Here is a 20,071-nt window from a genome sequence, read left to right on the forward strand (position 1 = left end):
ATATAAAGTATATCTTCCATACCTCTGATTGTTTAGATGCGATTTTTTATATAAGTATGTAACTCCTCTATCGATGTATGCAGATGTATTCAAAAGCAGTAATCTGTCAAAGTAAAATTTGCAGATGTTCATGAAAGGTATGAAGCCTTCGGCATAGCCGAAGACAGCGCTGCTCTTACTTGTTGTATTTTGAAATCGATTAATATTTACCTTTGCCGCCGGGGCTTTGAAGTTTACCATGTATTTTACATGGGGTAAATACATTTTTTCGTAAAATTGCAATAAAATCATTAAAAAAATATTTTTTGATCGAGTAAAACTACTTCCCTTCAGAAGTCTTCAAAATTTAATACTATGACGATTACTTAACGTAAAAGTTTTACTAAGTGTGTTTAGTAACCGATAGTCGTATCTGTTATATACAAAGTACACCAATCTGTGAGCTTTTTTGGCTACAATGGTGCTTTTGTTTCTTGACACGTCCATTGAGCCGAAAATCAGCCTCGTAATTAACCAAAATATTGATCTCTGGAATGACTTAAACAAGATTCTATGTTCCGTAAAAGTGAACATTAAGTGTTCATTGTGAACCAAAAAAAACTTGCAGACATATTTGGTTACCATTCATCTCCGTGGTGGTATGGAAAGTCTTTGGACCTTCCATATATATGATAGACTTCTGTATGTAGCTACTTCGATATGACATTACGCAAAAGCAAGAAGTTGATAAGAACGCTTCCAATTTGATATCATTTTCAATCTTTAGAGTTTGAGTAAGTCTGTTTGCTGAAATCGAAGGCAATGAAGATCCAGACCACGCCAGGCCTTCACTGTAGTGAACACACTTTTTAGGAAAACCTTAGATTTGAATTGAGATATTATAACGTCCGAAGTGAAGCCATTTGTCTGGCAACTGTCTTAACATACTTCACTGGAAGCAACTTTTTTTAATTTTCGCTGTTCTTATAATAACCAAGCTTCAGTAGTAGTTGTCTACAACGACAGTGTGCAGTTATTGATACATTTGCTTTGGCTTTGAATGTGACAAACACCGCAGCAACCATTCACTTAAACGTCATGGAGTTAAAATGCTAAATCCAGCATCTACTGCAACCTCATACTTCGTTATTGAGCTGTCAGGGGGCGGTAGATATGCAACTAAATATGTAGATCGATTGCACTTTATATCGCGTGTGAACACTAAAATACATTTATGTGTTTGAAATAAAGATGTCAGCGAGGAAATTTATTGCTGGTGAGACGTGATCATTGCGTGTGCAGTGGAAAAACATCACCAAAACCGTTTGCGCTTGATTATTTAGTTACAGTATTGGCTTCAAGGCCAGCAAGTGATCTTGCGCATAAATATTTAGTTATGTATAGATAAATTTAGTAGTTGAGCATTGCAAACAGAAATTTATTGCGCTGTCTTTGAGCTGCTGACAGAAAGTCAAGCGAAATGTAGCTGTTTCGATTTGAAAAAAAATAAAATAAAATCATCTCAAGGCGCGCATGCGCAAGCGTGCGTGGGAAAATCTTTGTTAAGAAGCTTGTTTCTTACTTTTCAAGTATTTTGATAGTGATTCATGTTTGAGAGCGTTCATTTATTGTGCGAAAAAATTTCTCATTAAATTTTAGTTTTCTTAAAATCGACTAAAAACACATATGTGTGTATAATCAAAACTATAATTTTCAACTAAATTAAAACTAGTTCTATATTTTGTGAAAACTCACAGATTTTTTTTTGCTTCTAATAAGTGCTTAAACAAATTTGAATATGCTGCCTTTGCAACTAGTTCTGAACTAGTACCTTTTAAATTAGTTAGCATTTCATTGATTTAGCAAAAATGCAATTCACTAATTCGATTTCCTGCTGGCGTCACAATTCATATAACATTAATTTATTTCGTTTGATCCCTTTATTACTAGTTGCAAACTAGTCTCCCTCAAACTCATTTGCTTAAGTGCAAAGTGCAAAAAAAAATTAAATTTATTAATTCCAGTTTCGCCTACAGGCTCTACAACTTACTCGAAGTTAAGCTACTTAACGTTGAATGAAGTCTGCACTTGATTTTCTACTAAATTACATGCACTCAGAGCACACTACACTTCGTTCCGCTCCGTTAGCAATTGTTCATGTACGGACGCAAGTAATAAAATTGCCCCAATAACCCTTGACATTGGGTGCTGTTGCACTTGAAGTGCCCCATTTACGGTACATGTTTAAGGTTAATTGAGGCAACATTACAAAAATTCGTTGTGAATGTATGTATTTATACTCGCAGTACTTGGAATTGTGGCAAGTGAGCGATGGCAGAAAAACAAACGAAAATGTGGAAAAAAGCTATAATAAAGCAAAGTGTGGCAAGCTGGAAAATGGACAACTAAATGTGCACCTAAATATAAAATTAACTGGCTGCATTACAAGTCCATATATACAAACATATGTATGTACATATATGCACATTGGAATATAAGAATGCATAAACATTCATACATTTTCTGTTAGCGTTGCTTGGCAAAAACTGAAAATGTAGGTCATCCTGTCCACAATTCCAACATTTTTCCAGCAAGTGTGCGCTTAAGCGCCAAATATTTTTGGTTTTGCGCTGGCTAGTTGAAATTTGGCTGCGGGAATTAGTTATATGAGTTTTATGCACTAAGCTTTGTATTTGGCAAAGAACTGAGTTTGTTTTGCAAGAGGTGAATGTTTACATACATAGTAAATACATATCTATGCGAAACTATTTGTGAATTCGAAATTCTGCAAAAACTATGAAAGCGTTGATACAGTTATTTAAATATTTGATGAATAATATTTTTTTTAAGAAATATCAAAATCCAAAGGGATAATCTCCAAGCTAAATACGCGAAAGGTTGTGAAACCTGTACCACAATTGAAAAATGTTAAAAGAAATTTATTTGGATGGCTGGTAGTTCTTAGCATTTAAAAGTAGTTAATCATACGAAATCTTCTTCTTTCCGAAGACGGAATAAAGCTTTGTAAACTTACATTTGTAGAATGTAGGTGACCAGGCTTTCCTACAGCAGCAGGCCCAGATTCATGTCTAGCCTTGAATTGTCATTTAGCAGCATTCCCCGAAAGTCTTTGAGAAATTTCTAGACCATTACAACAACCACAACAAGCGGATCATTCGAAAACCTAAGCTTTTTCGTGTCTTTACTGAAAGTGATTTTTGTATGGCAGATCTCAAATGGAACATAACAAAACAGCTCAGAAGGTCCGAACAGGAAGACAGAGGTGAATCAGCTTTAGCAGCCTCGGTGATCTAGCGCTGAGTAAATCAGCACTGAGCAGAGTTACCGAGCGAACTACCAGCAGTCTAGCACACGCTCAAACGCACTTCTAGTAAAAATTACTCAGTAACCCGATAAATGAGACGGTGAGAGCAGAAGTGGCCTAACCCAAGAATGATAGAATACAAGATTGCGCCGATCAGAGAGGATTTTTGAGAATAACTTTTGGGTGACGTCACACTGGTGCAATTGCGAGAGAGAAATGCCAAAACGTGAGCAAGAATGGAAGAAGAAGAAAAAATGTTGCAAGGAAAACGTAAACAAGTTGCACAAGTGGGACGCCATGCAAACAACGATTCTGTCAAACTCGTTAAGAGAGGAATAGCGGTCCGAGATCGGCGCAACCTTTGTATTCTCTCAATCGTGGGCCTAACCCACAATTTTTGTATTCTTAACTCCCTAAAATAAATTCAAATGTAATAAATTTATGTTATGTTATCACATTTGAGACTATTTTAAGTACGAAAGTTCAAAAAAAAAAATTGTTGACTTAGGCCACTTCTGCTCTCACGGACTCAAATATTCGCCACATGGCACTGTATTCGCCCCATTCGCACGATGTAGGCTTACGTCGATTAGATAGTTTTTTTTAAGAGATATTGGTGATTGACTGCTTAAAGTACCAAAAAAAAAAACCTTTTGCGAAAAAATTTCGAAAGTGCTTTTTGAAAAAAAGGTATAGTTTTCATGTTCAGCGACCCAAGTTTACTTAGACTAGTATATATAGTCAACCCTCAGAGTAAAGAATGAAAATAAAGAAGACAACTAACAGCTCCACATTGTAAACTAGCTTTACAGCCCTAACCCACTATAGGCTGTGTTACCTCAACTGCAGAGTGGGCCTCATTCCTTTCGATCCCGTAGTGACCCAAGTGTGCTTCTCTTACATTTCTTCCTTTCCCCTGAGCTCTACTTGCACTTAATTTGAACCTCTTGAAGCAAAGTATGGTTTAGTCGTGGTACCATATTCCTCTTACTTTTGGAAAGTAACCTCTTGGAAATATAATGTTGCTAAGCAAAAGATACTCAACCTTAATTGAGAATAAAGTTCCCACCGGTAGCGTCAGATAGCCCTGAGTAAAACACCTTACAATGAGCAGTCGATATTTCGCCGTTTTGTCGCTTCAAAAATAAAATGCCAAGCTTAGACTTTCCGTTCTTAGTACATGGAGATTTGGTCGCAATAAGCATGGAACTTCATACCTATCCAGCCTGACACCCATCCAGCTTTGGAACAACTGCCGTGGTCCACTATATCATATAGTCATTACATGAAAGGGCGAGGGTTTGTCCACTTCATTCTTATCCTATGTACATGTGTAGTTTCTGGAGTGGAGTTGCCATCTTAATCCATATTGAAAAGATATTACTAAATGGGTATCAAACGAAATATTTTTGAGAAAGTTTAAATCCAGACATATTTTAACAAACTGTCAATATTAATTTAAAACGGAAAGTATTTAAATAAGGTAGACTTTCTTAATAGAGTTGCCACCTGGGTACAAAAACATGTATTATAAAATATAGGTTTGCTAAACCACACCAATATTGTCATCTCATAAAAGAATTTCGTAAATCTCCAATCCAGATTTCTTTGCCACAGGGTGCCATCTATGAGTTTACAAAAAAGAGTTAAAATATAGAATGTGATTTCCATAAAATGTTTTGGTTATACTCTTAAATCACATATGTTTTTGGCAGGGTTTTGAAATTTATATTTTTGAATAGAGTTGCCACCTATATGCTTAGTAAAAGTCAATTTAAGAATATATGCCTAGTAAGGCTTAGTAATATGTGCATGAAACGAAAGCTGTTTATAAAATCTTGAGTTCAAACTTATTTTGAAAAGGGTTGCCATCTATGGGCATATTCAAAAAGATTTGCAATATTAGAATTAAATGAATTTATTTTGTGAAACGTTTAGCCAGCCTTTTAAACTTAATAAAGTAGAAATATATTCCAAAAATGGGAATTTTCCGGAATAGAGTTGCAACGTATATACATATTTATATACTATTCAAAAAGCAATAAGAGAATAACCGTTGGTTTAGTGAAGCATAACAAAATAAGCAAACACGAAAGGTGTTTGTAAAATCTTGAATACAGACTTATTTGTAACAGAGTTACCACCTTTTAAAATAAACGAAATAAGCGAAATGTGTAAAATTTGTATATTGTGGTGACAAATAAAAGCCGTTGGAGGATACTTTAATATGGGAATTTTTATAAAGTTGTCATGTACATTTGAAAAAATAAAATTAACTAAATTTAAAAAAAGCTAATATAAAAGAAGTCTATTTTAGTAAATGTGTTGAAAATGAACTTTGAAAAAAATTTTAGCTGAAGGTTGCCAAATAATAAAAACATTTTTAAATATTTTTACAATCGAGGTTAGCTAAATTTAGGGAATTTTGTGTCAATGAGATTGATTATTTATAAGAAACCTAAAGCTTTGCTGCTTACCGCAATATTTACATAAATAAATCAAAGCTTTCAATTTTATTACTTAAAAAATTAAAATTTTATTTTCACATGTTATCAAAAATTTAATTAATTTTCACATTTTTCTCCATTCCAGCATTTTTATCGTAAACACGAGCAGCCTTAATTTAATTTCGTTTTGCAATCAAGAACCCGTTTAATACGGCGGCAAGCAGCTTTAGAACGCAACAAAAAAGTTAAAAAAAGCTGCTACCAAAACGACAAAAAAATTAAAACGATTTAGAAAACAGCAACTAAACCCGTGTAACTGTGTCGGGTCATTGGACGCCAAACAAAAACAATAATTACAAATAAAAAAGTAATATAAATAAATGCCGTTAGCAAAGTGAGCTGAGTGAGTGACTGACAGCAAAGTGTGCGTGCTAAACTAAAATTGCTGCGCTATCGCTCGAGTGCTGCTAAAGCAAAAAAAAACTAAAAAAAAAAATACATTTTTTATAATCTATTTGTGCAAATAAGTGCAGTGAATTAGAACATACACGCGAAAAAAAAAAATTAAATTAATTCAAGCAGAAAATATTTGCGATTTCATAACTAAAAAAAAATTGCAAATTCAAGTTTCGCCAAAAACACAAATTACATGGTTTTAACAAATTTTGCCGGTTTTTTGTGTTGTGCTATTTTTGTTGCACAAGTGTAATTAAAAAAGGGAAGCCGGTCAGTGCAACTAAAAATAAATCAGCACGCATACACTCGCACTCACCGCGCAGAGTCAACAAACACATTTTGAAATACACACACACGTCGAGTGCAAGCAAAGTGAAGTTGAAGGGACGACGCAGCAACAATTCGCAATTATGGGGCAATACAAGCAACTACAACAACAACCGCACAGTCAGCGGTGGCGCGTATGCGGTTTGTACGCGTTCGCAATTTTGTGCCTCTGCAGTGCATTAATAGGTGAGTTTGCTATATTCTATATAGTTGCATAAACATGTAGCATCGCTAACACGCACACTAGCGTAAATTTTCTAATTTTACATCACCTTTTTTTATTGCAAGTTTACCGTTGCACGATTTGTATACAACTTATTATTTTTCATGTGTTGCAAAGCAAAAAAAAAAATAATATGAAGGCTCGGTGCATTTGCTGCACTTGTTAGGCATTGCGGCAGCACGATTAGCTCGATAGGAATATTCACTTAACACTTAAAGATTTAGAGGTTTCTTTTGCATAGCAGCCGATTACCAGGTATAGCACTGGCATCTAGCGTTTATCAAAGGTTGACAGAATGTCAGTGGTGGTAGCTTTACCTCCTGATACTGGGGTACGCTCATATATTACAGATGTGAGCTCTCCAGTGTGAAAAGAAAGCGATGAATATCTTTTTTAGCCAATATGCATGTTCTTGTCTTCCCTTCAGTCGTTGGAATGTAGACACGATAATCGGTCAATCCCATTCCGCTAACCTTCACTTCGGCAAGCCAAGCTTTAATGCCGAAGACTATATCCAGGTCCTTGTCGGGTATAAATATTAGTGGATGGAACGAGACAGAAGAAGCGTGAAGCAAATAAATTTGTTTCGTGATTAGCTTCTTCCCTTGCATATTGCGGCCGGTTTCCAAGACAACTCAATTGGGCGACTCCTTTTAAAGTTTTCAATGGATTTTATATGGGAAAAGTTCTTTGTTCGGTATTGATCCAGGGAAACACGCTTTGAGGGTGCGTAGTCCAAAATTAGTCTTAAGTCATCAACGCTCAAGCCTTCAAAGGTTCTAATTTTGTCGAACGACGTCTGATCGACAGCAGTCAGCATGTCGGGGACATCACTTTCCATTGAGTTGCGGCCAGCTTTGGGCTTCAGAACAGATTGCGTTGCAGGGATCGTTGGTCGTATTTGCAGTAGATAAAGTAATTGGACGCACTAGTAGCCTTAAGCTAGGTTCAACATCGCCCGAGCGCCTGTCCAAAGTGCGTCTAGGCTGCTAATTGCGAATCTAAAGACTTATCACTTCTGCTTGCTTCTTTCCCTCGAACATGAGTTGCTCGTTCTCAACCTCAAACATTCATTCTATGAGCTTCGTCTCTACAAGTAGTCAGTATGCTGGTGTTACTTTTCCAACAGGGCCGCTGTATCAAATATGGTTACCGGTAGTTCCATGCACAAGTGTTCAAAGTATGGCGTGCACTTCGGCTTGTTCAACTCTGTCATGGGTAATTTGTCAGATCTTGCTCTTTCCAATGCACTTACCTGGATACATTTGGACTGGGTTACCGATGGATGCCTGTCGGTGGGCCGTGGAAGTCGCTGGGTCCATTGCCCTAAGTTGCCTAAGGAAGTAAAACGAGTTCTTGTAGCCATTCTAAGCTCGGCTCAACTTTCTTCTGTTGAAGACTGGGCTGAATCGAAAGTTCTATGCCTCGGCGCTTATGTGACAAGTAGACAGTATTCCGCCGTTACCTCTCAGGTTTAACGTTATCGATTATTGATACCCGTAGAACACCTGTCCGTCGCCACCTCTAACCAGTTCCATGAAAGAGCATTTGCCTTAATTTTCTTAAGGAAACGAGCCGAATTCTTGCATTACTCTCGGACGGTCTTCGGTGTTGCTTACGTGTTAAAACAAGTGACCATCATTCCAGCGTTACCTTCCCAACAGGGCTGACTTTATCGATTACGACTTTCTAAAGATCCATGAGCGACTCGAAGAATGCCGGTGACTTCAGCTTTTTCGGCCCTGGACGGCGCTTTAGTTTCTCTCTGCAGTTTCTCTCTGCGGTTTCTCTTTGCAGTGTTCTTAACTGGATACCGTTAGATTCGATAGATATTTTGGCCTCAGTTTCTTAAGGGCGTCTTCTTAATGATTTCGCGTAGCCATGTCTCGCCTCTTTATCCTGCTACTTCTCCGGGCGGGCATCTACGGTTGAAGGTTGCCGTATATTGCTCAGCAATAAGCTACCTACCCGCATCAAAAAATGGTCGCCGTTAACACAAATTAGGACTTTTCATGCTACCCACCATGAACACCCTTATTTGCTAGCCCACCTCATTCAGTCAATTTATCGCACACCATGTGTGGCAAGTATTCAACTACAACTATTTAAAACACTAGAGACAAAAAAGCATTGTTGTTGCCATGGAAGTTTTGGTGGCAGGTAGCATAGTGTTTTGTTTCAAATTTTCAGTGTTGCTTTTTTACAAAGCTTATTTTCCCAACCACTTGTGCGTATATATTTATATCAGTTGTGTATTTATTCGTTTTGTGAAGTTCAAAAAAACGCAGAAATTTCGTGTGAACGCAGAATGAAAGGAAGAATGAGCAAAAGCTTGCGCGCAAAAAATTCATTGGCAAATTTAATGCAATAAATTCAGAAAAACGTGCCACAAGTCTTATAAAAATTTCAGGTAAATAAGCGTGGAATGGTTGCATATTTTACTTTATTAACAATTTTTAATTTGAAATAGAGTTTCGTAACTAGTAGAAATATGTGTGATGTAGCCAATGTGAAATTTCAACCACCGAAAGTCATCGATATTTTTCCTCTTTTTCACAGCAGAAATTTAAGGTGAAAAATCCTTTTTATTAAAGAAAAATTTCCAGTGTTTTTCGTAATGTAGAGGCAGCACTTTGGTGGTTTATTATTTTCCTTCAATTTAGGGCCAGGTTCGCTTCATATTCCTTGTACTTTTATTTGAGATATTTGTAATTCTATGTTAAGTAAATGTATCTCACTCTGGGATGGGGTTTTTCTTAGAGGAAACTCTGTTGGGTTTGGTGGCATTTACTACTTAAAGGTTGGCGAATGCCAGCCCTGTCACCGAAATTTCTCGGGGTCAAACCCTCCACTCGGCTGCTCTGCCATGCGGGCTGCGTATTTGTTATTTACAACTGATCTTGTTTTATTTTAAATGAAATATTACCAATCAGTAAAACGAAATTGTTCAAAGTAGGTAAATATGCATAGAGAAATATAAAAAAATTAAAAATTTGTATAACTAAAAGAAAAATAAATGAATAAACTAAATAACAAATTTAGAGCAAATTAAGAGCAAATAAAGCAAAATAAATTTCAAATCAAAAGAAATGCAAGAAGAAAAATTATTTTAATAAAGTAAATTAAAAATAAAATGAAAATTTAATTTAACAATAAACAAAAATTACATTAATAAAAACAAACAAAAAACGATATAAAAAACATAATGAACAAACAAAATAAAATAAAATAAAGTAAAATAAAACAAGTCGATTTAACCAAAAAACAAAACCGACTTCAATTCTCATTTAAAAAATTAAGAGTCCCGTTAATTTCGTCATGATCCAATGATCGCTTCTAAAAAAAATTAGAAAGGGACCACCTCTGTGGTACCACCTTTCCTTTACAGGAATAGTTATAGACATCGGTTAACGAGGTCCATAGATATGTGGTAACTTAATTAAAAAAAAAATTCTGACGAATAAATAACCTCCGCCTTTTTTTAAGTTGGTTAAAAATTAAAAATAAATAAATTCTAATGAAATAGAAAATAGAAAATAGAAATAATAGAGAAATGAAAAATAAATATAATGAGTATAATAAAACAAAAAATAGTAAAATAAAAAAATTTATTAAATAGAATTAAATCTAAATGAAATATTAAACGAAATAAAAAATTTTAACTAAGGAAAAAATAAATTAATATATTTTGTATGTAAATAAATAAAAATTTTACTACATATATAAAATAAAATAAAAAAGGATTAAAAATTCAAAACTAAAATGTAAATTATATAAAATAGGATATATATATTTTTTATAAAATTTTAACTATAAATAACATTAAATAAAACAAAATAAAAATGTAGTTTTTAATAAATAAAAATATTAGTTAAAAAATTTATGTAAATCAAAATAAAATAAATTAAAATAGATAAAACTAACAATTTTAACAAGATTTTTAGGAAAACTGGAAAAGGCAAAGATTAAAATTAGTAAAACAAACATTTTTTAACAAGCTTTTTAGGAAACCTGGAAAACGAAACAAAGTCAAAGCATTTTTTCTAAAAGCTGTCGGGGCATAAAGCTGAAAAATAATGTTGAAATAAAAAATAGTAATTAAATAAAGAATGTAAAAGACAAAATATGTAAAATAAAAAATATAAATAAGATAAACAAAAGAAATAAATAAACTAAAAATTTAAAATGAAAAAAAAATAAAGAACGAAATTAAGTCAAACACAAAAATAAACGAAATAAAAGATACAGTAAAAAAATTAATACAATAATATTAAAGAAATTGAAATGTATGTAAGAGATAGAATAAAATAGAACATTTAAATGAATAAAGTAACGAAAAGGTTAATTATGTTACAAAGAAAAATTTTAAAACAAATATACCGAAATAAAAAATTAAAAACAAGTAAAATTAAATAGGAAATAAAAAATTAAATATAATTAAAACATTAAATAAATTAAGGCAATAAAAAAACAAACACGAAATTATAAAACCAAAAAAATAAAAATAATTGAAAAATACAAATAAGTAGAAAACCTAAAAAATAAATTATGTAAAATAATACAACAAAATAGAAAACCAAAATTTTGTGAAAGTTTACATAAATAAATAATATTATATGAAATGTAAAAAAATTAAATGTAACAAATCATAACAAATAAAAAATGAAATCAAGCAAACTAAATTAATAAAATTAAAAATAAACTGAAGTAAATGTACGAAAATTTGTGAAGCGTTGTTCCCGACACCACACTACACACTCGCTTATGTACAGATAAAATTATTATTTTTATTTATTACCAACGAAAATATCCTTTTAGTTTCAAACCCCCACAAAGATTAACAAATGTTAATAGTTTCTCATCCTTGTTTCAAATTTATCCATAGGCGCCTGTGTGTATGCAAATTTATTTTTGAAATTACTGAAAAATACAAAATTTAACCATAATTTGTGCAACACTAAATTTTTAATAAATTTTCGATTAGCTCGCTGTTTGCATATGAAATAATAATGAAAACAAATATTACTCCCGTAAAATATGTCTAATAATTTTTTAACGCAAAATAGAACAAGCGTTTGCTTTACTAATAAAATCGTAAATAAATTGCATACTAAATGCTACATATAAGCGCACTCAACATTTGTTTTCATTGTGAAATTTGCATTGCTGTGGCCGATTTGAGTACTTTTGGGCCGGCAGCGAGCAAACGAATTTTAATTTTCCACACTAATAATCATGTATTTGTTGGTATTTGTTCTAATGTAAATACGTAAATATGAACCGAAAATGAATTGCATTTGGTAGTAATTTATTTGTTAAAAGCAAACAGCAGTTACATGTGCACTTGAAAGAGTAAAGTGGATTTAGAAAACTAAAAAAAAAAAATGTAATTTATTCAGCGCGCTTATTTGCCAACACTTGGGTTAATATTAAGCTTCAATTGGTTTTAAAATAAAGTTTATGCATTTATGAGCGCATCAATGCGGAAATGAAAATGAGTTTACGAAATTTAAACAAATTAAATAAATTATGCAAGGCCGGAAAACATTTTTTTAACCACAATAAAATATGTTTTTTTACACTAAATATTTACTAGAAAAACATTTCGTGCCCGAAAATGTCACAAGCGCGCGCGACACAATTGCGCAAAACAGGGATTATAAAATGAGATAAGCGAAAATTTAATCTTCCGCTGTGATATTAAACAGATAAAAATGTCTGCGAGCAAAATGTGAGTAAAGGAAACAGTTGCCAAGTCGCACAGCTTCAGTGCGAAAAAAAGCGAAAAAAGCTAGCAAGTTGAAAACGAGGGAAAATTACTAAATACCCAGCAGATAAGCGCAAATTATTTAAGATTTATAAAAACTATATTTAATTACTAAGCAAACATTGAAAGCAGCTGAGAGAGATAGCGCCGCTTCTTATGGTGTCTATTTTTTTGTGGCTTGCAATCATTATTCAGTTAAAAAGCTGTTGCGAAAACCACATTTTAATTTTCGCTTTCAAACAAAGCATTTAATTGCTGCGCGTGAAATAAACGGAGTAATGACGAAATTTCGGCGACGTGAAAACAGCTGCCATGCGCATATTTGCTTTCAAATAAATACTAAAATTAATCAGCCAATTAAATATCTTCACTTAATGCCACTTGAATCAACAGAACCTAATTAAAGGCTGCGCGAATTAAACTCGAGATGCGCGTTCAAGGCCACAACCGGTTAGGTTAACTTTTTTAATCATATCTTTAGCAAGATTCAGTCATGTGTTTAATTCAGAGACCCAGAATAATTAATTTCCTAATATTTGAGATTTTCCCTCTAGAAATAAACGTCCCGACAGACAAAAAAAAATAAATAAAAATCCCATATAATTTTTATGAGAAGACGAAAATAATTTTTCTCTTGAAATAAACGTCCCGAGAGACGAAAACCAAATAAATAAAAATCCCATATAGTTATTATGGGATGACGAAAATAATTTACACTTTAAAATAATCGTCCCGCGAGACGAGAACAACTTTTCCATTGTTCAGTAATAATTATAGAGCAATATCTGATTTTATTTCTTATAATCGTTGTGGTCTCTGGCACGTTTTAATTGAAAGATAACGAAACGTTTTATTCCTGGCTCTGTACCGTTTTGGTACAGGCTCGGCTGTGATAGTTCTCCTCTGATATGAGAGTTCCTCAGGTCCCTATGAAGAACTGCCTAACATCTGGCATATAAATGTTTAGTTGAGGATCTCAAAAAGCGTCTATAATTTCTAGAGATAAAGTATTAGATACAAATTTTAATACTTACTTTATATTTCGAGGAAATAAAATCCTCCCTTACGTAGTCTCTTTACAGAATTCATAGGATTTCTCGATTAATTCGAGCGTCGATGTTTTCATCCGTCCCCAGACGACCGAGGCGAACTTGTGAGTTCCAGAAAGTAAAATGGAGCTCAATTCTGTCGCTAAAGATGAAGATTTTGCCCAGACGGAATATAGTGGGATTGACGATGAGTATGGTATCCGAAAGATTATCTGCTTGACGTACATACATCTCACGAGTTGTTAAATTTTTACTATTTTACATCTTAGAAAATGCATTACCTTCAGTTTTGCGTAAAGAACAAGATTCCAACGCGAAATTGTATTTAAATGAAAACTTAAAAAAGATAAATAAAAAAGTAAAAATCAAAACTCATGCCCGTAGCACCATACACAGTCAGTTAACATGTTTACTCGCACATCTTAACTCAAAAGCCATATAATTAACAAGTAACTAAATATTGTCGTGGAAGATTTTTACAAAATATGCATTTCGTATACACATACATATAAATTACTTTCTTCAGGTATATAACAATTCAAGAACGAATTCTGAGTGTGCTAATAAAAATTTAAAAATAAATCGTAAAATTTCAAAAATTACAAAGTATTTAGCTGCGACTGATATTTCTGCATGCCGCCCTTTTTTCAATTTTGTGGCACACTATTGAAACCGCACAGATGTATTGTATTTAATGCCAACGTCCATTGACTATAATATGAACATTCTATTTGAAAACTTCCCAAAGTTCTAATACTTGACTTATTCTTTATTGTATTTGTTTCTGGAATTCCATTGATTAAAATACGATAAGAATGCTTTAGCTTTCCGCGTCAACTTAAGCCTGTGGAACTATGCTATGAATTCAAAACTACATATGAAACGAACGCATCATGCCTTAAGATCATTGGTAAGTGGAATTATAGATTCCAGACTGGCTATTTTTCCGTAGACGACGAGCTTAGAGAAGAGCAGACAAAATCTTAGACCGACGAACCAAATGTTGTTCTGGTTAAGGGGAAAATTTACAAAGATTCTCGCATGATACAATAAATGATAACCAGTGAACTAGATTTCAATGTTATGACTGTATCGCGAATATTACTGAATGATCTACACTAAGGAAAAAACTGCTCGATTAGTCCCACGAATTTAAAATGTGAGCCAGAAAGACGCTTGTCGAAAATATGATTGTCTCAGGTAAGTAAGTATGATCCGGAAACTAAACAGTCTAAGTACAAACATTTGTATACCCTTATTATTGCCAGAGAAATTCGCCAATGGGCTCGTACCCCATCATATTCCAGGCGGAGGTCTTCGCAATCGCAGTCTGTGTTCGCGATTGTGATCGTAGAAGGCAAATGGTGCCAGAAAAAAATATTATGTACATCTATAGCATACACCGCAGAACTACTTAGGAGCTAGCTGGGAATAATCTGAAATTGATTCCCACTGGCGGACTTCAAAGGAAAAAAGACATTCAAAGAGATTCGGAACTCCTTCCAGGAGAAACTCCAAAAGACTCCTTGAACCTAGAACTCTTACTGGGTACCCGAGAGCACACTGCTAGTTAACGTACCAATTGAATTAAATGGGTATTTCTTTAGAGACGGACTGTAGGATTTGTGGACTGGTGAATGAAACCCCAGAATATACTCTATGTGGCTGCCCATGAAACATAAATCGTAGATTAATACATCTTGGAGAACGATTGTCTTCTCCATCTACAATTTGGAACACGGCATCATTCAAAGTGCTGAGCTTTTTAAATAGCCCAAAGTTGGAGTGATTAGAATTAGGGTTTAGCACAATAGATCTTCTCAGATTGCAGCGCGAGTATCTCCGACGTTATAATAGTAATAATAATAATATCGTAACCAGACACGAATAAAGACGAATAAAACGTCTTCCTTCGCAAAGTTTTTTTACTCGTCTTTTTTGTGGTCAACTTTTGAGCTCGTGTCCCTACTCGTAACTAGTGAAGATATGTATGTACATACATATGTGCAAAGAGACATACATTTGTATGTACAGTGGCGGGCAAAACAGGATGAATGGTGTTTCGTTTTTAATATTTTTAATGTTTTTCCAGCAAAAATTTTTTTGATTTTTTTATATAAAAATATTGTTCATGCTTTAACTAAAACTATATAAATCACACTTTAAACTTTATACAGAACTTAGAAAAATTACATAAATTTTATCTGAATTTCGTTCTTTTTAACCACAATTTTTAGAAATTTTTTGGGTATGCTGTTAACGAGCTTATAAAATTCTAGTAAAATAAGTGCAAGTTTTGAGAGGCTAAAAAATCGCATTGGTTTTTAATATTTTTTTTTTGCTGACGGCTTTTCGTTTTTTTTTCACATAAAAAGCGAAATTTAGGAAAACAGGCCTCGACTTTTTTTTATTTTTATGGCAAAAGATCTTGCGCATATTTTTCCACATAAAATTCATGTTTATATGGAAAAAAGTGCAAAACGATGTCAACAAAAAAAAATTATTAAAAATCAATGTGATTCTTTAGCCGCTCAAAACTTGCACTTGTTTTACTAGAATTTTATAAGCTCGTTAACTGCATACCCCGAAAATTTCTAAAAATTCTGGTTCAAAAGCTCGAAATTTAGATAAAAATTTGTGGAATTTTTCTAAGTTCTGTATAAAGTTTGAAAGTGTGATTTATATAGTTTTTGTTAAAGCATGAACCATGTTTTTATATAAAAATATCAAAAAAATTTTAGCTTGAAAAACATTGAAAATATTAAAAACGAAACACCATTCATCCATTTTTGCCCGCCACGGTAAGTCTGTACAGTAAAATGAATTGTTATTCATTTGTTTTTATTGTACTAGCCGTGTTTAAGTTTTACTAATGTTATGTTATCTATATTTTTAATGAACTTTACATTGAAAAAAATATTAAACAACTCAAACGAATTTTTGGTAGGTTTTTGTTGGTTATGGTAGGGAAAAAAATGTTCCCGTGGCAACACTGTACCAGATACTGCATTCTTGAAAATTTTTCTGCGCTACATATAAGGCTACATAGTTACTTTCCTGAACAGCATCTTTCTCAAGTTCAAAGTCATTTAAAATCCTCAAAAAACGAACACGCATCGATGAAGGAGGCTTCATTTATGGCAGGTGAACACGTTAACGTAATAAATAACCTTCGGGACGTATTGCCAGAGTCTAGAACTTTCTGCCAACTCTTAACTTCTTTGTTCTCTTTCCGAAGAATTTTTGTTTTACTTTTCTGGCGACTATTGGTATTTACATTTCAACTGTTGAGACTAGTTTTGAAAATCAAAGAGTAAAGCTTTCAACCGAAAAATTTAAAGTCAACTTGTAGCTTTTATTTTTGACTGAAAACATATCGGTGAAAAAATAACGGTTATTTTTTTACTTTTTTGAAAAAAAGCATAACCCTTACGGTCCCTGAAATATTCATATTTACTGACAATAATAAGGAAGATCAAATTATATCATGAAGACGAAGTAAACCTTATGTTTTATTACATACGTACATACATACTATGTAGCGGATAAACTTTTTATAGAAATTGTCTACACCATTATGCAAATATGTATGTAGTATGTACCAAAGATTCCAACATAAATCTCTCGCGTTAATTTATGTAGTATATAAACCACTACTGCAGTAGGCGACATCTTACGCGCTTAAACGAAAGCGAAAAAACGTACGTAACATTCAAAAACCATAAAATTAAACAGGATTCAACAATTTTACAATGTTTGTGCAGTTAACTATAAAGTTAAATAAAATACTTACGGTTCATTAGGAGGTGACTAGAGAGATAACAATTCTGAATGTGGAGAGCACAAAGCACCACGAGTGGTCATGTGATCGGCGATAAAGTAGAAATGACAAAGAGTAGTGCGACTAACGAGATGAGTTGTGATTTAAATGCTGGAAATAATAGGCATATTTTTATTAAGTAAAGAAAAAGGGTAGAAACAAACAGAGACAGCAAATGAAGATGACTTACAGCGCAAAGAGGCACTCAGCTAATTATTTGTTAGAATAATGAGCAACGCTCTCCGAAAGGCAATGGTAAAATGTTCTTAAACAGAATTTATGTATGTGCACTCAAAAAGAAGTTAATTTGAAAAAATCATCTATTTTAATTGTGCTACACAGGAAATGCGTTTCGTGTTCATTTCAATGCACTCAGCTATGAGAAATTGTGACAAATAAAGGTGCAAGTAGAGCAAGACAATGCAGGTAGTGGAAGATGCAGAAAGTCAAAAGACAACTAGCGGCTAACTAAGTGTGTTCACAGAAAACCCAGCGAAGGTGAAATCTACTTTCACATTCTTTTTTGAATGCATTTAGTGTAACTCCCAAAGGCTAGCAGCTACCGCAAAAAGTAACAAAGCGCAAGCGTCAGGAAGTACGGACAAAAATTAAAGCGGCGCAGTCAAAACGTTCTAACCACAACCTACCGGTCGACCAGTTTGTCTCTCTTGGCCTACACAGTTTCTGTTGGCCACGAGACGGCGACAGTCATGACTTTTAATTACTGCTAATGTGGTAGCTGGGACTGTGGCTGCGTCTTTGCGGACAAAGCGACTTCCGTTGCTTCCGTTCAGCAACTTCGCGCAGTTTAAGCACATTTTTTTTTTTAACCTCCGTCGCTCATTCGCATCGGTCGCAAGCGGTAAGTTGTGTGCCTGCTGTTCTGACCCCTTATAAAAATACAACAGAGTAAGCTAGAGTTATTTCTTTCTTACGTGTTGCCCGCTATTCTATGTTTTTTTTTTCAAGCTTTAAAATGGTCGCGGAAAAGTAGACGCCGCCGAATGGGAGAAGTTGGTATAAAATCCGCTTGCAACCCAGCACAACGTCCCCTGGTTTGTTAGCCAGAATTTATCGCCAATTAAAAATGAGTGATTGCCGCAAAGATCTTACTTTTGGTCAACTTTTACAATTTTTTTTGGTGTTACTTTCACATATTCACCTATGAATTTTAGGCAACCCAAGTGCTCTTAGAGTTCGTATGTTTTCTACCGCCAAAGTCTTGTTGCTCCCAATTTTCGGTAAGCTCTTTAAAATTAGCTTAAATAGGTCGAATTGCTGGCTTCTTTATTTTGTGCGCAATTCGAATTTTCGTTCACCGTTCATCTTATTTATATCTTTCACTTCATCAGCTGTACTTTGCTTGTATTATGTGTTTCTGCTCCCATTGCCACTATACTAAAAAATCGGTATACTATAAAATGAGCGCATTCGTTGCAGCAAGCAACAAGTTAATACCAGAGCATAGTTTTAAATTAGTCTCTAGAATAGTTGTCATATTCTATAAAATTGATTACACCGTGAAAATCTTTTAGAGTATCAAATGAGTAATTAGTAGTTAAGTGCAGCAAGATATTTATTTTGCACTTAAGCAGTTATATCTTCATATAAACTCCTTTCATAAACATTGCGCAAGTCGTGCCACTTTAAGCTCTTTTTTAAGTTTAGCTCTATTTGACCACAATGAAACCAACACCGTCAGCAATTGGATGAGAGCAAGAGAGCGGAGCTAGAGGGCGCCATTGATTAGTTCGATAGAGGACTAGTGTTCCCACTTTGTGTAGACAAGTTCCATATGCAATACTCAGGTCACCAGAAGGGATAGTAGAAAGAAGAAATTGTTGAGACCGAATTAAAACCCGAAGTGACGGCTAAGAAGTACCCAGAGATTTGAGGAACACTGGTGCGTCATAGAAAATATCTAGAATAAGGTAGAATTCATTCCGGTTCTCATATTATTGTAATCATTGTTAGTGGGGCATAGTTACTAACGCTTTGTTCTAGCTCCAATCTTAGGCGTTTTATGAAGTTTAGCACTTTGGAGCGTGTCTTGTCCAAGATTTTGGTTGGAAACAGTAATCGTACCAGACGAAGAATAAGTGGCAATCTAATAATACCCTGCAGTGAAAACCCAAACGACTTAGAAAAAATACTAGTTCATAAACTAGTATATGCCTACCAGTTCGACATTTTCGAAGAACTTAAGCGTTCAGCGACATCTGCCTTTGAATTGCCAAAGCCTAAAATAAAACGCAATTAATTGTTTTTCTTACAAATGTCGGCTGTGGCGTCACGTGAAGACTACTGGTTCTGGTTCTGGGATCGCAGGTTCGAGGCCGCTTGGAGGTGGAATAATTATTTCAATTTAAATATAAATAACAAACTTAAAAATCTAGTTGTATTACAAAAAAAGAAGCAAATATATGGGAAGAAATACTTGTGCCATAAAAAAATAGATTAAAAAATATATTTTTTTTTATTAAATTTAAGAATAACAAAAAAAACCCTAAATAAAAAATATAAATAAAAGAAATATTATAAAAAAAATAAAATAAAAACATTTTCCCTGCGTCCGGGCTTGAACCTGGTACCTCAGGCATACCACGCGAGTGCTTTGCTCTGTCGGCCATTGCGACTGTTGGAGCGCCGCGAGCAAAAAGGCATACTAATGCTTTTCA

General features: G+C 34.0%; 1 protein-coding gene across 2 annotated transcripts in view; it reads left to right on the top strand.

Moving 5' to 3' along the window:
- The window catches only part of LOC108362718 (fasciclin-2-like), a 107,399-nt gene that overhangs the window by 19,044 nt on the left and 68,284 nt on the right, over positions 1 to 20,071 (top strand). For both annotated transcript variants that reach the window (XM_017615824.1, XM_017615825.1), the window contains exon 2: positions 5,897 to 6,720. In XM_017615824.1, the coding sequence (XP_017471313.1) occupies positions 6,618 to 6,720 (103 nt within the window). In that variant the 5' untranslated portion in view covers positions 5,897 to 6,617. The remainder of the gene's footprint in view (positions 1 to 5,896; positions 6,721 to 20,071) is intronic.

Source organism: Rhagoletis zephyria, unplaced genomic scaffold, assembly GCF_001687245.7.
Source record: "Rhagoletis zephyria isolate East Lansing unplaced genomic scaffold, Rhagoletis_zephyria_1.1 Rzeph_scaffold_01076, whole genome shotgun sequence".
NCBI classification, from domain to species: domain Eukaryota; kingdom Metazoa; phylum Arthropoda; class Insecta; order Diptera; family Tephritidae; genus Rhagoletis; species Rhagoletis zephyria.